General features: G+C 44.5%; 1 protein-coding gene across 1 annotated transcript in view; it reads right to left on the bottom strand.

The window, feature by feature from the left end:
• Positions 1-14672, bottom strand: part of STAB2 (stabilin 2) — a 158466-nt gene that overhangs the window by 106612 nt on the left and 37182 nt on the right. The window contains exons 9-11 of the mRNA XM_019952337.3: positions 13214-13347; positions 1982-2115; positions 24-106 (exon numbers count right to left, since the gene is read on the bottom strand). Of these exons, the coding sequence (XP_019807896.2) occupies positions 24-106; positions 1982-2115; positions 13214-13347 (351 nt within the window). The remainder of the gene's footprint in view (positions 1-23; positions 107-1981; positions 2116-13213; positions 13348-14672) is intronic.

Raw genomic sequence — 14672 nt, forward strand, 5'->3', positions numbered from 1 at the left:
ACAAGGTTATTTAAAATACTTACATTGAATCCTTTTAATCCTTTGTCTGTCGGCAACAGCACGGTAAATGGTCCCAGGTTACTCAGTGGCCAAGCATAGGCTTTGTCTTAGGAGTTGAAATACACAAAGAAAGAAAACACTAAATGCGTCAGTAGCTCATGAGGAGTAAAATCAGGCAATGCCCCTTGTGGTCCACTTAGACCCTCTGACTCCTGAGCTTCTCCATTCTAATTGGTATTATGCAGGCCCTAGGTGAACTGGGAAGCTAAGAATGTGAGGCCCCCAAGTGTTCCTCACAACTGTGTGATTTTTCCTATAGCCACAGTCTTGACTCAAAGATACCCTGGGATGCGAGGGTCCATGAGGGTCATGTGACAACATTCTTGGACAACCTCTGCCTCTGTGCCTGACTTTCTGAGCTGTTGCCATCTCAGTGAGTGAAGATGCAGCCCTTGCTCCATCAGGGCCAGCTCAGAAGAGCCTCATTCTTGGGACTTCCCTGGTGGCTCAGTGGTTAAGAATCTGCCTGCCAATGCAGGGGACACAGGTTCGAGCCTTGGTCCGGGAGGATCCCACATGCCATGGAGCAACTAAGCCTGTGCGCCACAACTACTGAGCCCGCGTGCCACAACTACTGAAGCCTGCGGGCCTAGAGCTCGCGCTCCGCAACAAGTCACTGCAATGAGAAGCCCGCTCGCCACAACTAGAGAAAGCCTGTGCGCAGCAACGAAGACCCAACGCAGCCAAACATAAATACTTAAAAAAAAAAAAAGCGCCTCATTCTTGGTTCAATGCTTTGTCATTGCCATCGTGAAATGCTCAATACTTTTTGAACAAAGAAGCCCTGGTCTTTTCATTTTGTACTGGGCTCTAGAAATTTTATAGCTGGTCCTGTTCCATGCCCCTGGGGAGGCGTGGACAGCAGGATGGGCTCTGTGCTCTCACACAGGAGGCAGTGTGCCCCACACCTCATAAACCGGGCAGGTGACAGGGTGACTGGACTTTGTCCAGAGAAATGTCTAAAGGACACTGTCCCCCTTGTCTGCTCTCACTGATATTCTAAGAGTGTGTAGAGGAAGGCAGGAGAGCCCTGAGGTCTGCCAGTAATGCCTGACTCCCTGGGGGGTGTCCTGCAAAGAGCGGGTCATTTGTGTAGGAGGCACATTATTTGCGCTGAGAACACAGCACTGACCAGTGCAGAACACTTCCTCCTCCGCCCGTGCTCTTTCTGGGAAATCATGCTTGGTGACTGGTCAGTTCTAGATGATAATATTTTAAGGATTCTGTTGATTGCTCAAGCCTGTGTTTTATTTCCTGTCGACTGGCAAAATTTGTGTTTTATTGGAAATCTTGTCTAACGCTGCGATCAGCTATATTTCATTCTTATGGGAGTGTGAGGTCATGACCTCTAGAGGGTGTTTGGAAAGGCAGGAGGGTGTTTTAGGCTGTCACCCTGCCTGGGGGCTGGCAGAGAATGTGTCACTATAGACTGTTAGTGGTTGGGGGACCAAGGATGCTAAACACCCAGCGATATGTGAGATGGTTGGTCGCACACCGCCAAGACTCTGCCCCACATTCAAATGGCACCTTCACTGAGGAGCATGGATAGTGCCTCCCAGTACTACCTGCCAACATTGTTTCCCATCTGGAGGACCCATAAGGTCAAGGGAAAGAGGATGGTTTCCATGCTCACATCGGTAGCTGCCTATCTCACTGTTGTTGCAGACCTGTTAATCGACGGTGACCCCAGCACCTTGTCCTTAGCTGCTGCATTGCTGGATCTCTTGGCACTAACTCTCATCTCCTTGGAACAGCTGCTTGTCCTTTTCCTCCCACTTGCCCTTCCTAGAAAGGGCTGATCCCAATAGACAAGACTTGCCTATCCTGCACACCCCTTTCTGAGTGACTGTGTGTCTGGCAGATGTCCTTGCCCATCAGAGGACTGCGCTTTCTGTGCAAATGTGCACCCATGGCTGTGTACCCAGGAGTGAGATGAAAGAGGTCAGCCTTCCTTGCCATTCTCCTCTGGGTTCAGTGTTTAATTCTCTGAGTCGCTCCATGATGTTTCCATAACACGTCGAGCCATCGCCAACGTAACCTTTGCGGCAAGTGCATCTACAGAGAGGGGGAAAACACACTTTCAGGGTCTCAAAGCCATTGGATGTTGAGGTCATACAGTCCAAACCCCTCACTGTGCAGATGGGGAAGACTGGGACAGTCAGAGTGGATGCTCAGCACGGGACAGAGACAAGGCCAGAAGAGTGGGACAAACACAAGTGAGCATTCCTAGTGTACTGGCTGACATAGAGCAGCCCCACAAGAAACGGATATTTAATAAATTATGTGTGTATATGTAAACACTAGATCACTCTGTATATTCTTTTTTTTGCAGTACGCAGGCCTCTCACTGTTGTGGCCTCTCCCGTTGCGGAGCACAGGCTCCGGACGTGCAGGCTTAGCGGCCATGGCTCGCGGGCCCAGCTGCTCCGCGGCATGTGGGATCTTCCGGGACTGGGGCACCAACCCGCGTCCCCTGCATCGGCAGGCGGACTCCCAACCACTGCGCCACCAGGGAAGCCCTCTGTATATTCTTTGCCTCAGTATTTTTTCAAAGCATAAGCAAGAGCCCATGTATATCAGAAGCACTAGGAGTACTTACTATAAATGTAGAGTCTAGGTCCCCACTGCAGAACCACAAAATCAGAATAAGCTGCTGAAGCCAGCCTCAAGAGTCAGAGCTGTGGATCTGCTTGGAAGACTCTTCCCCTCCCTTTCCTTCCTGAGGTCTCTGCTCAACTGTGCCTTCCTAGGGAAACCTTCCTTGATTTTCCATCCCCTTCCTCATCCCTTTGTAGACTGTGTCGCCCTTAGTGTGCCATGTAGCTCCCAGTGCCATGTAGCTCTTTTCTGCAGCACCAGTCCCAGTTGTAATTTCAACCTAACCTGTGTGGTTTTTTGATTAAGATCTGCTTCCACATCTAATTTGAGAAAAGAGTAAGGACAAGGGCTATGTGTGTAATTATTCACTCTCGTAACCCCAAGATCTAGTACAGGGCTTGGTCCATAGTAGGTATTTAATTAATAGTTGTAAAATAAGTAGTAATTGAATTAAAAGAAATATGTAAACAATGAAAGTCACAGAATCGTATATGATAGTTTAGGTTCACAAAAGAAAAATGGAGTTAAAGATGCAGTTAAAAAGGCACTAGCAAAGACACAGACTGGCTGAATGGATACAAAAACAAGACCCATATATATGCTGTCTACAAGAGACCCACTTCAGACCTAGAGACACATACAGACCGAAAGTGAGGGGATGGCAAAAGATATTCCATGCAAATGGAAACCGAAAAAAGCTGGAGTAGCAATTCTCATATCAGACAAAATTGACTTTAAAACAAAGACTATTACAATAGAAAAAGAGGGACACTACATAATGATCAAGGGACCAATCCAGGAAGAAGTTATAACAATTGTAAATATTTATGCACCCAACATAGGAGCACCTCAATACATAAGGGAAATACTAACAGCCATAAAAGGGGAAATCGACAGTAACACATTCATAGTAGGGGACTTTAACACCCCACTTTCACCAATGGACAGATCATCCAAAATGAAAATAAATAAGGAAACACAAGCTTTAAATGATACATTAAACAAGATGGACTTAATTGATATTTATAGGACATTCCATCCAAAAACAACAGAATACACTTTCTTCTCAAGTGCTCATGGAACATTCTCCAGGGTAGATCATATCTTGGGTCACAGATCAAGCCTTGACAAATTTAAGAAAACTGAAATTGTATCAAATATCTTTTCTGACCACAACGCTATGAGACTAAATATCAATTACAGGAAAAGATCTGTAAAAAATACAAACACATGGAGGCTAAACAATACACTACTTAATAATGAAGTGATCACTGAAGAAATCAAAGAGGAAATCAAAAAATACCTAGAAACAAATGACAATGAAGACACGATGACCCAAAACCTATGGGATGCAGCAAAAGCAGTTCTAAGAGGGAAGTTTATAGCAATACAATCCTACTTAAGAAACAGTAAACATCTCGAATAAACAACCTAAACTTGCACCTAAAGCAATTAGAGAAAGAAGAACAAAAAACCTCAAAGTTAGCAGAAGGAAAGAAATCATAAAGATCAGATCAGAAATAAATGAAAAAGAAATGAAGGAAACAATAGCAAACATCAGTAAAACTAAAAGCTGGTTCTTTGAGAAGATAAACAAAATTGATAAACCATTAGCCAGACTCATCAAGAAAAAAAGGGAGAGGACTCAAACCAATAGAATTAGAAATGAAAAAGGAGAAGTAACAACTGACACTGCAGAAATACAAAAGATCATGAGACATTACTACAAGCAACTATATGCCAATAAAATGGACAACCTGGAAGAAATGGACAAATTCTTAGAAATGCACAACCTGCCAAGACTGAATCAGGAAGAAATAGAAAATATGAACAGACCAATCACAAGCACTGAAACCGAAACTGTGATTAAAAATTTTCCAACAAACAAAAGCCCAGGACCAGATGGCTTCACAGGCGAATTCTATCAAACATTCAGAGAAGAGCTAACACCTATCCTTCTCAAACTCTTCCAGAATATAGCAGAAGGAGGAACACTCCCAAACTCATTCTACGAGGCCACCATCACCCTGATACCAAAATCAGACAAAGATGTCACAAAGAAAGAAAACTCCAGGCCAATATCACTGATGAACATAGATGCAAAAATCCTCAACAAAATACTAGCAAACAGAATCCAACAGCACATTAAAAGGATCACACACCATGATCAAGTGGGGTTTATTCCAGGAATGCAAGGATTCTTCAATATACGCAAATCAATCAATGTGATACACTATACTAACAAACTGAAGGAGAAAAACCATATGGTCATCTCAATAGATGCAGAGAAAGCTTTCGACAAAATTCAACACCGATTTATGATAAAAACCCTCCAGGAAGTAGGCATAGAGGGAACTTTCCTCAACATAATAAAGGCCATATATGACAAACCCTCAGCCAACATCGTCCTCGATGCTGAAAAACTGAAACCATTTCCACTAAGATCAGGAACAAGACAAGGTTGCCCACTCTCACCACTCTTATTCAACATGGTTTTGGAAGTTTTAGCCACAGCAACCACAGAAGAAAAGGAAATAAAAGGAATCCAAATCAGAAAAGAAGAAGTAAAGCTGTCACTGTTTGCAGATGACATGATACTATACATAGAGAATCCTAAAGATGCTACCAGAAAACTACTAGAGCTAATCAATGAATTTGGTAAAGTAGCAGGATACAAAATTAATGCACAGAAATCTCTGGCATTCCTATACACTAATGATGAAAAATCTGAAAGTGAAATCAAGAAAACACTCCCATTTACCATTGCGACAAAAAGAATAAAATATCTAGGAATAAACCTACCTAAGGAGACAAAAGACCTCTATGCAGAAAATTATAAGACACTGATGAAAGAAATTAAAGATGATACAAATAGATGGAGAGATACACCATGTTCTTGGATTGGAAGAATCAACATTGTGAAAATGACTCTACTACCCAAAGCAATCTACAGATTCAATGCAATCCCTATCAAACCACCACTGGCATTTTTCAAAGGACTAGAACAAAAAATTTCACAATTTGTATGGAAACACAAAAGACCCCAAATAGCCAAAGCAATCTTGAGAACGAAAAACGGAGCTGGAGGAATCAGGCTCCCTGACTTCAAAGCTACAGTAATCAAGACAGTATGGTACTGGCACAAAAACAGAAATATAGATCAATGGAACAGGATAGAAAACCCAGAGATAAACCCACGCACATATGGTCACCTTATCTTTGATAAAAGAGGTAGGAATGTACAGTAGAGAAAGGACAGCCTCTTCAATAAGTGGTGCTGGGAAAACTGGACAGGTACATGTAAAAGTATGAGATTAGATCACTCCCTAATACCATACACAAAAATAAGCTCAAAATGGATTAAAGACCTAAATGTAAGGCCAGAAACTATCAAACTCTTAGAGGAAAACATAGGCAGAACACTCTATGACATAAATCACAGCAAGATCCTTTTTGACCCACCTCCTAGAGAAATGGAAATAAAAACAAAAATAAACAAATGGGACTTAATGAAACTTCAAAGCTTTTGCACAGCAAAGGAAACCATAAACAAGACCAAAAGACAACCCTCAGAATGGGAGAAAATATTTGCAAATGAAGCAACTGACAAAGGATTGATTAATCTCCAAAATATACAAACAGCTCATGCAGCTCAATAACAAAAAAAAAACAAACAACCCAATCCAAAAATGGGCAGAAGACCTAAATAGACATTTCTCCAAAGAAGATATACAGACTGCCAACAAACACATGAAAGAATGCTCAACATCATTAATCATTAGAGAAATGCAAATCAAAACTACAATGAGATTATCATCTCACACCAGTCAGAATGCTCATCATCAAAAAATCTAGAAACAATAAATGCTGGACAGGGTGTGGAAAAAAGGGAACACTCTTGCACTGCTGGTGGGAATGTGAATTGGTGCAGCCACTGTGGAGAACAGTATGGAGGTTCCTTAAAAAACTACAAATAGAACTACCATATGACCCAGCAATCCCACTACTGGGCATATACCCTGAGAAAACCATATTCAAAAAGAGTCATGTACCAAAATGTTCATTGCAGCTCTATTTACAATAGCCAGGACATGGAAGCAACCTAAATGCCCATCATCGGATGAATGGATAAAGAAGATGTGGCACATATATACAATGGAATATTACTCAGCCATAAAAAGAAACGAAATTGAGCTATTTGTAATGAGGTGGATGGACCTAGAGTCTGTCATACAGAGTGAAGTAAGTCAGAAAGAGAAAGACAAATACTGTATGCTAACACATATATATGGAATTTAAGAAAAAAAAATGTCATGAAGAACCTAGGGGTAAGACAGGAATAAAGACACAGACCTACTAGAGAATGGACTTGAGGATATGGGGAGGGGGAAGGGTAAGCTGTGACAAAGTGAGAGAGTGTCATGGACATATATACACTACCAAACGTAAAATAGATAGCTAGTGGGAAGCAGCCGCATAGCACAGGGAGATCAGCTCGGTGCTTTGTGACCGCCTGGAGGGGTGGGATAGGGAGGGTGGGAGGGAGGGAGACGCAAGAGGGAAGAGATATGGGAACATATGTATATATATAACTGATTCACTTTGTTATAAAGCAGAAACTAACACATCATTGTAAAGCAATTATACTCCAATAAAGCTGTAAAAAAAAAAAAAGGCACTAGCAGTGGTGTGCTGGTAGATGTTAGACATCCAGCTCTCCAGGGGGAACAAATAGCCCTGCCTTGCAGCATTTGCCGATTTCCCATGGTTCACACTCCCACCTTGGCCAATCTCAAACTACTGTGACACTAACCAGCAGGCACATTCCTGAAAACTTAATCATTGGCTCTTGTGACCCATAAGCCCTGGCTCTAGCAAACCACTGCTACCTGGCAAAGACTGGCTGACAGCTGGCTGAAACTGGCAAGGTGCTTAGGACGGTGACATTCTCCAAGATCTTGGAGATAAGTCAGGAACCAAACAGGAGACAGGGGAAGAACATTTCAGAGAGGAGAGAGGCAGGGATGCTGTGGGCATGCATACCACAGAGGTGGCTCATGCTTAGGAGAGGATTCCAAAGAACAGTTATACACTCGCTAATCCATTTGTGTTTCTAAATTGGTACCATTGCACACAGATATATTTCCAACAAGTTTGCTGAACAAACATTTCTGAGTCTTATCACCCCTGCTTGGATTGCTGCAATGACTCCCTACGTGGTCTTTCTGCCCTTAGTTTTCCTCTCGTCAAATCAGTCTTTCACACAAGCCCTGAGGGGTCTGTCCCAAAGGGAAATCTGGCATCTGTGTGCTTAACACTCTCAGGGACTCCTTTTGTCTACAGGATGCAGTGTAAACGCTTAGCACGCATGCAAGGCTACAAAGGGTGGGGTGGGGGGGATCTTCTTTATGTGTCCTTCCTGCCATCATGCAAATGCCAGCAACACCAAATCGCTTTTTTTTCTAGACTGTTATACCCTTCTCAGGCTGTGTGTCCTGCCGGCAGTGCTCTCACCCACTCCTCATAGCTCAGGTGTGACCTAGGCAGCCCTACCCGGCCTCCCTACTCACTCCCCCACCACAACTCATCTTACCAAAATGACCTCTTCAGGGTTTCTCGCCTCTGCCAGCTGGCACACTCTCCTAGAACCTGGATCCCACCTTATTTCTCTCACCTTATTTCTCTCCCTTGTATTCCAGCACCTGGGACAGTGCCTCACTGTTGAACTGATTTTCTATCTATCTATCTATCTATCTATCTATCTATCTATCTATCTATGGCTGCGTTGGGTCTTCACTGCTGCACGCAGGCTTTCACTCTAGCTGCTGCAAGCGGGGGCTACTCTGTTGTGCTGCGCGGGCTTCTCATTGCAGTGGCTTCTCTTGTTGCACAGCATGGGCTCTAGATGCGTGGGCTTCAGTAGTTGTGGCACACGGGCTTAGTTGCTCCGTAGCATGTGTGTTCTTCCCAGACCAGGGCTCGAACCTGTGTCTCCTGTATTGGCAGGAGGATTCTTAACCACTGTGCCACCAGGGAGGCCCAAACTGATTATTTTCTAAGTACCTACTTAATTCTATAAACTGAGCTAGGCAAGAGAGCTATAAAGATGATAACAACAGATACCTTGCTCTTCTAGCATCTCACATGCTGGAGATGAACCTGAAAACAAATCACTTATGGCAACATGATGAGGTTACTTAACATCTTTGAGTCCCAGTTTCCTCATCTACGAAATGGGTTTACTAACACCTTTAGGGCTGTAGATAGAAGAGACAATGCATGAAAACAGCTGGCACAGTGATGGACACATAGAAAAAGCTCAGTACTTGGCAGATGGTGAGAGCGATGGAGACGGTGGCGATAATGACAATGATGGGGCTGGAATGCAGCAGGACAAGTCCATAAACAGACGATTCGAGTTCCATAGATTGAATAGGATGCGCTGGGGCATGGAGGAGGAAGTGACTAATTCTGCCTGAAGAAATATGGAACAAGTTCTAGGAGGAAGTACGTTTTAAGCTAATTCTAAAAGGATGCATATGTGATTCCCAGCCAGACAAATGACTGGGAGATCATTTACTGATTGAGGCTTAGGGACTTTTATAGAGCAGTTGCTCTAACCAGGGACAATTTTGCCCCCCCGCCCCGGGGACATTTGGCAGTGTCTGGAGACATTTTTGGCCATCACAATGGGGGTGAAGGTGCTACTGGCATCTAGTGGATAGAGGTGACGGATGCGGCTCAACACGCTACAATGCACAGGACAGTACCTACATCAAAGAGTTATCTGGCCCCAAAGGTCAATAGTGCCGAGGCTGAGAAAACTTGTTATGAAGAATCACTAAGGTAGATATAACCATGAAACAATAGCTTATTTAATACAATCAAATGACAGTTTCCTACTTAAACATCAACCTTCTCTGTAAGTACTGAGCTTCAGGATGGGGAATGTAAGGTGACAAAGAGGGAGACTGGCAACTCTTGGAAGTGATACAGTAGTCACTATTGAAAACCAATCCTGGGGGCTTCGCTGGTGGCGCAGTGGTTGAGAGTCTGCCTGCCGATGCAGGGGACACGGGTTTGTGCCCCAGTCCGGGAAGATCCCACATGCCGCGGAGCGGCTGGGCCCGTGAGCCATGGCCGCTGAGCCTGCGCGTCCGGAGCCTGTGCTCCGCAACGGGAGAGGCCACAATGGTGAGAGGCCCGCGTACCGCAAAAAAAAAAAAGAAAAAAGGAAAACCAATCCTGCTGTACGTTATGTAAGTTCTGTGTGAAGTCAATAGAAAGACAAGTAACTTTTATAAGTTACTTTTTATATTTCTCTCTGAAAGTTCCCTAAGTTGTTATGAGGCCAGTGATCCATTTTGTCTAAAGAGACTTAACTTGTCTTTCCTAAGGATGGCAGGAGAATTATATTTTAATGGTCTCTGTGCTGAATGGAATGTATGAGACATAAATATTCTTTAAATTTTTATTTAAAATCTCGGTCCACAAGTCTGAGACTTTATGAGACCATTTTCTGACTCAGCTGGGCTACGGCCCATTCATAGCATCACCTCTTTTATAAATTGGTTCTTTACTAGGTATAAAGTTCTTACCTGCTGTCCCAAGGCTTTCAAAACACCCACAAGCCACCTGCATTTTATGTTATGAGATGGAATTATTTATATTCAATGTTGGATAAAATTTAGTTAAATTATAAGGTGCCCCCAAAGTTTACGGTGATAAATATTATAACAGAAGCATTCCAGGGTTCTCTGGGATCCCAGGGGGAGGGGCACCTGAGTGGACCAGGAAGACAGGGGAGGCATCAGAGAGGTGAAGATACTCAAGTTGACACTGCAGAGGATCAGCGTGTTGGTCTGACTCAGAGGAGGTGGGGAGGCAAGGACGGTCTAAGCTGGGGGAATACCAGGGTATGTTTGAAGAACAATAAACAGCTCAGTGGCGCTAGAGCCAAGGGTGCGTTGATGGCAGTGGTGGAGGTAAAGCTGGCCCATGCACACCCTCTGCAAACAGCCATCTTCGGCCATCCCCTGGGGGGAGTGGTCCCAGGAAGAGCCCGTGCAGGTTCCGGAGGCTGGTTTCAAGCCCTCTGAGCAGAGAATGAGGTCCTGGTTACTTGAGTGGGGTCTCTGATGTGCCTTCCGGCTCTGGGAGATCACGGCCCCTTCGTCCTTCAGATTCCTTGCCCCGGTGTAGTCAGTGGAGGGCCAGAATGGGGCCCTCTAAAATGCAGTGCCCAGGGCAGGGGCCCCTGTTGCCCAGGTCTGAGGGTCACACTGCTGGGAACACATGTGGAAGCGGCTGAGCTGGGGTTTGAAGCTGGGTCTGTCTGGGAAAGCCCATGATCCTGCTGCCTGGTGCCGAGGCACCGTATTGCTTCGGACAGGATTCTTGGGAAGATGGTTCACACTAAGGAATCCTAACCTGCACACATTGCATATAAACACTGTCATTAGTGTCACTAATGTCCCCATTTTCCGGTATGCCTTCTCTGTCACGTCCAGGCTTTGCAGACTCAAATAAGAGAGGAATGCCTTTCTCTTCTGTCATGCCTTAATTCCCACCTCTGCCACGTAAAAATAGAAAGGCACAATTTTAACTGACAGGAAGTAATGGTTCTTCTTAGTAATAATGAAAGTGGAGTGTAGAGTTTAAAGCAGGCTTATACACATTAACTTGTCAGCTCTGCCCAGGGAAATAGCTCCACCTGTCAGGGGAGGGAACTGTGGTTCCAGAAAGTTATGTGACTTGTCCAAGTTCACCCCAGTTGTGAGTGGGGGAGCCCACACTGGAACTCATTCTTCTTTATTGGGTGGTCTTCTCTGACTAATGCAGCATGACTTTGAATACTCTGCATAGACTGATGGCCACATTGAGGAGGCATAAACAAGATAAATCCCTCTCCGGGGTGAACTAAATTACTGGCAGCCCCATATTTTATCAATGTCACTCAGCCAGCCTTAACACAGGCCTCTTCCCAGCTGAAGACAGTCAGGTTTTGGAGGGGGGCGGATGTCGAGAGGTTTGTGAGTGACACACAGACCCCTAAAATCGACGGTTAGTTCCACTGACATTCTAGGCACAAGTTTTAATGCAACTTCTATTATTCTGATGTTCCAGTTTCATTTTTCGATTTTATCTTCTCAAACACAAAAGAAAGTGTTTAAAGTGTTCTACTCAAGCTTTCTCAGAGGATGGTACCAAGTGTGCAAGCTGCCTGGTTCGGTTGTCAGTGTCAGAACCTGGGTTTCAGGAGAGGACGTGCCTGGATGCATAGCTGTGTAGGTGTGTACGTGCCTGTACACACGTCTGGGAGGGGTTTGCGTGTGCAGGGTGTGTATGGAGTGATTTCTGTGTGCCAGGTTCCACTCAGAGACTGGTGAATGTAACCTTATTTAATCCTCATCACAGCCCTGGTTGGAGGCACAACTGTCCCCCTTTTACGACAGAGGAAATAGAAATCACAGAGTAAGGGAAGCAGCAGAGCTGGGGCTTGCATCCAGGGGTTCTGACACTCAAGCTCTTTCCACTCCACCCACAGTGCATATAGATACACTTATTTGCCCAGAGAGAACACAGTGATCATAAAACCTATCTGGGCGAATCTACACATTCAAGACCCAGCTATAAAAGGAATGACAGAGGCGGGCTCTGGAAGCACAGAAACTGTTCCATGTCTACCATGGCTTTGAGCTCACTACAGCAGAACAGGTTCTTTGCTGATGCTGGTGACAATGAGACCCGAAAGTGGCACGAAGATGCAAGCCTCTGTCTGGGAGTCAAAACGCTAGGGTTCCAGGTTTGGCTCACCCACTGATAAAAACCAAAACACAGCTGGAGAGGAGTTTCCAGAACATTCTCTCATGAATCTTCACAACAACAGTATGAAGTAGACGCCACTGTGCTCATGTTATACATGGAGAAACTGAGGCCAGAGAGACCTTGTCATATTCCCAAGGTCATGAATCTGATAGATACCAGTGTGGAGACTCAAACCCAGGTCTTTAAACTCTGAACAGCATCTTCCCACTAGGCAAGCTGCCTCTGCCTTGGGAATTTTCACACAAATATTTTAACTCACAGTAAACCCCTTCTTTTGAAACCTGGAGTCTGGGAAACAGCACTCATGTGTATTCACTTTCCCTAGTTTTCACTTTCCCATTGTTTTGCACCACTAACAAGCAATACTTCATAGATTGCGGAAACAGGCATATACATTAGAGGTCAAACCTCTGTCATCACAATAGACATCTGTTTTCCCAGTGACGGTGGATTCTTTCTCCCACGCTCTGATCACTTCATACCATGTTTTCAGGCCAGGTCAATATTTCAGGCTGTTGGCACGGTCATTATCAAGGAAGCCATTACTGAATGATTCATTGATTATACAAAGATGTATCGAGTCCCTACTGCGCTCCTTGCATTGTGCTATGTGAGGGTGGTGCAAGGCTGAATAAGACACATTTCCTAACCTCCCGAGAAGTTTCCGCATTGACTGGCCACCACCTTCACTGCTTGGAAAGATGGTGGTGGAATTGGAAAGCCTTACTTGGTGAGACCTGGCGCGATGGTGGTGCAGTTCGCATCCCTGTGGCAGGGGTTCTTAGACTCACAGACGTCGGTCACGCTGCACCCCACTCCAGGGACAAAGTTGCGGTAGTGTTCCGCACACTCGCAGTGAGCCTTCAGTCGATAGGAAGAGAAGCGCAAAGAGTGTTCTCGTTAGTCACTTAGGCTGACATTCTTCTTAAATTCCTATCTTTATTCTGCCATAAAAGCTGACTTGGGGTAGGTCTAAAGTGTGGGCTGAAACTAAAATTTGTCAGCAGATCCAGAATTGGAAATCATGTTCACATCTCATCTGTTTGGAAACTCATACATCTTGCTTGTAGTTCACACTTTCAGTTCTTTGGTTTGCTAACCCTGGGCCTCCCTGGCACCGTACTTCCCGCTTTCAGATTTAGGTGAGTAGAGACTGAGGCTCAGATGGGAGGTATTATTTCTCTAGAATAGTGGTTTTCAACCGGGAGTCTCAACCCAAGGGACACTGGGCTTGTAGACATTTTTGATTGTGACAACAGGGTTGGGGGACAGTGCCACAAGAGGCCAGGGATGCTGTTAAACATCATACAATGCACAGGATACTTCCTACAACAAAGAATTCTCAGGTCCAAAACGCTAATCATGTCGAGGATGAGGAATGCTGTTCTGGAATAATGAAGGCACTGCTTCTGTGTGAACGATGCAGGGTTTCTAAGACTTGAAAATATGCCTTGGGACCCATTTTTAAAGTGACAAAGTATATGTTTTAATCTCACTCCCAAGGTCCTGGGGCTTTGGTTCATGATGTAACATGACTTTTCCCATAAGGGACCTCATTTAGAGGATGAGAATTTAGCCCTTTGAATTTCTTACAAGCTAGCCTCAGAAATTGATAGCAGAAATGTCATACGATGTATTCTTTTTCTCGGACATGAGATCGGGTGGATTCTCTGCTGGGGACCATGACTGGGTTTGGTCAGACACTGAAGGCTTTCCATTCACCCAGGCAGCAGTAGTCTCTTGTGTGGATGGGTTTCCTCCACTGGACACTTGACATGCAGTTGTGGCTGCAGTGGGCACCCACTAAATATTTGGTGGGTGAATGAGATATTGAGGAAAGGGCTCTTTGATCTGGACTCTGGAGCAAAGGTCTCCCGGCTAGGCTGAATTTTACCTGTCAAGGTCATGACGTGATTTAGAGAATCACATATGTCTCACTCCAGAGTATCTTCATTCCTCCCTACAAATCTGTCTTTGCTGCCTGACATTTTATCAGCATTCATCCCTTTGGGACAGAGTTTTTTGGTCCTAAGAGTCCCCTCTCACTTTGAAAAGACATTAGAGAGACTGGAGGAATGCAGGGGAAAGTCAATCACATATTTTCCCAAGACTTCATTAACAGTTAATTTGTTAATAGAATTTGAGCTATGTGTATATATGTTGTCAATCATCAAACAGGACTGGGA

This window comes from Tursiops truncatus, chromosome 11 (assembly GCF_011762595.2).
Source record: "Tursiops truncatus isolate mTurTru1 chromosome 11, mTurTru1.mat.Y, whole genome shotgun sequence".
Taxonomy (NCBI): Eukaryota; Metazoa; Chordata; class Mammalia; order Artiodactyla; family Delphinidae; genus Tursiops; species Tursiops truncatus.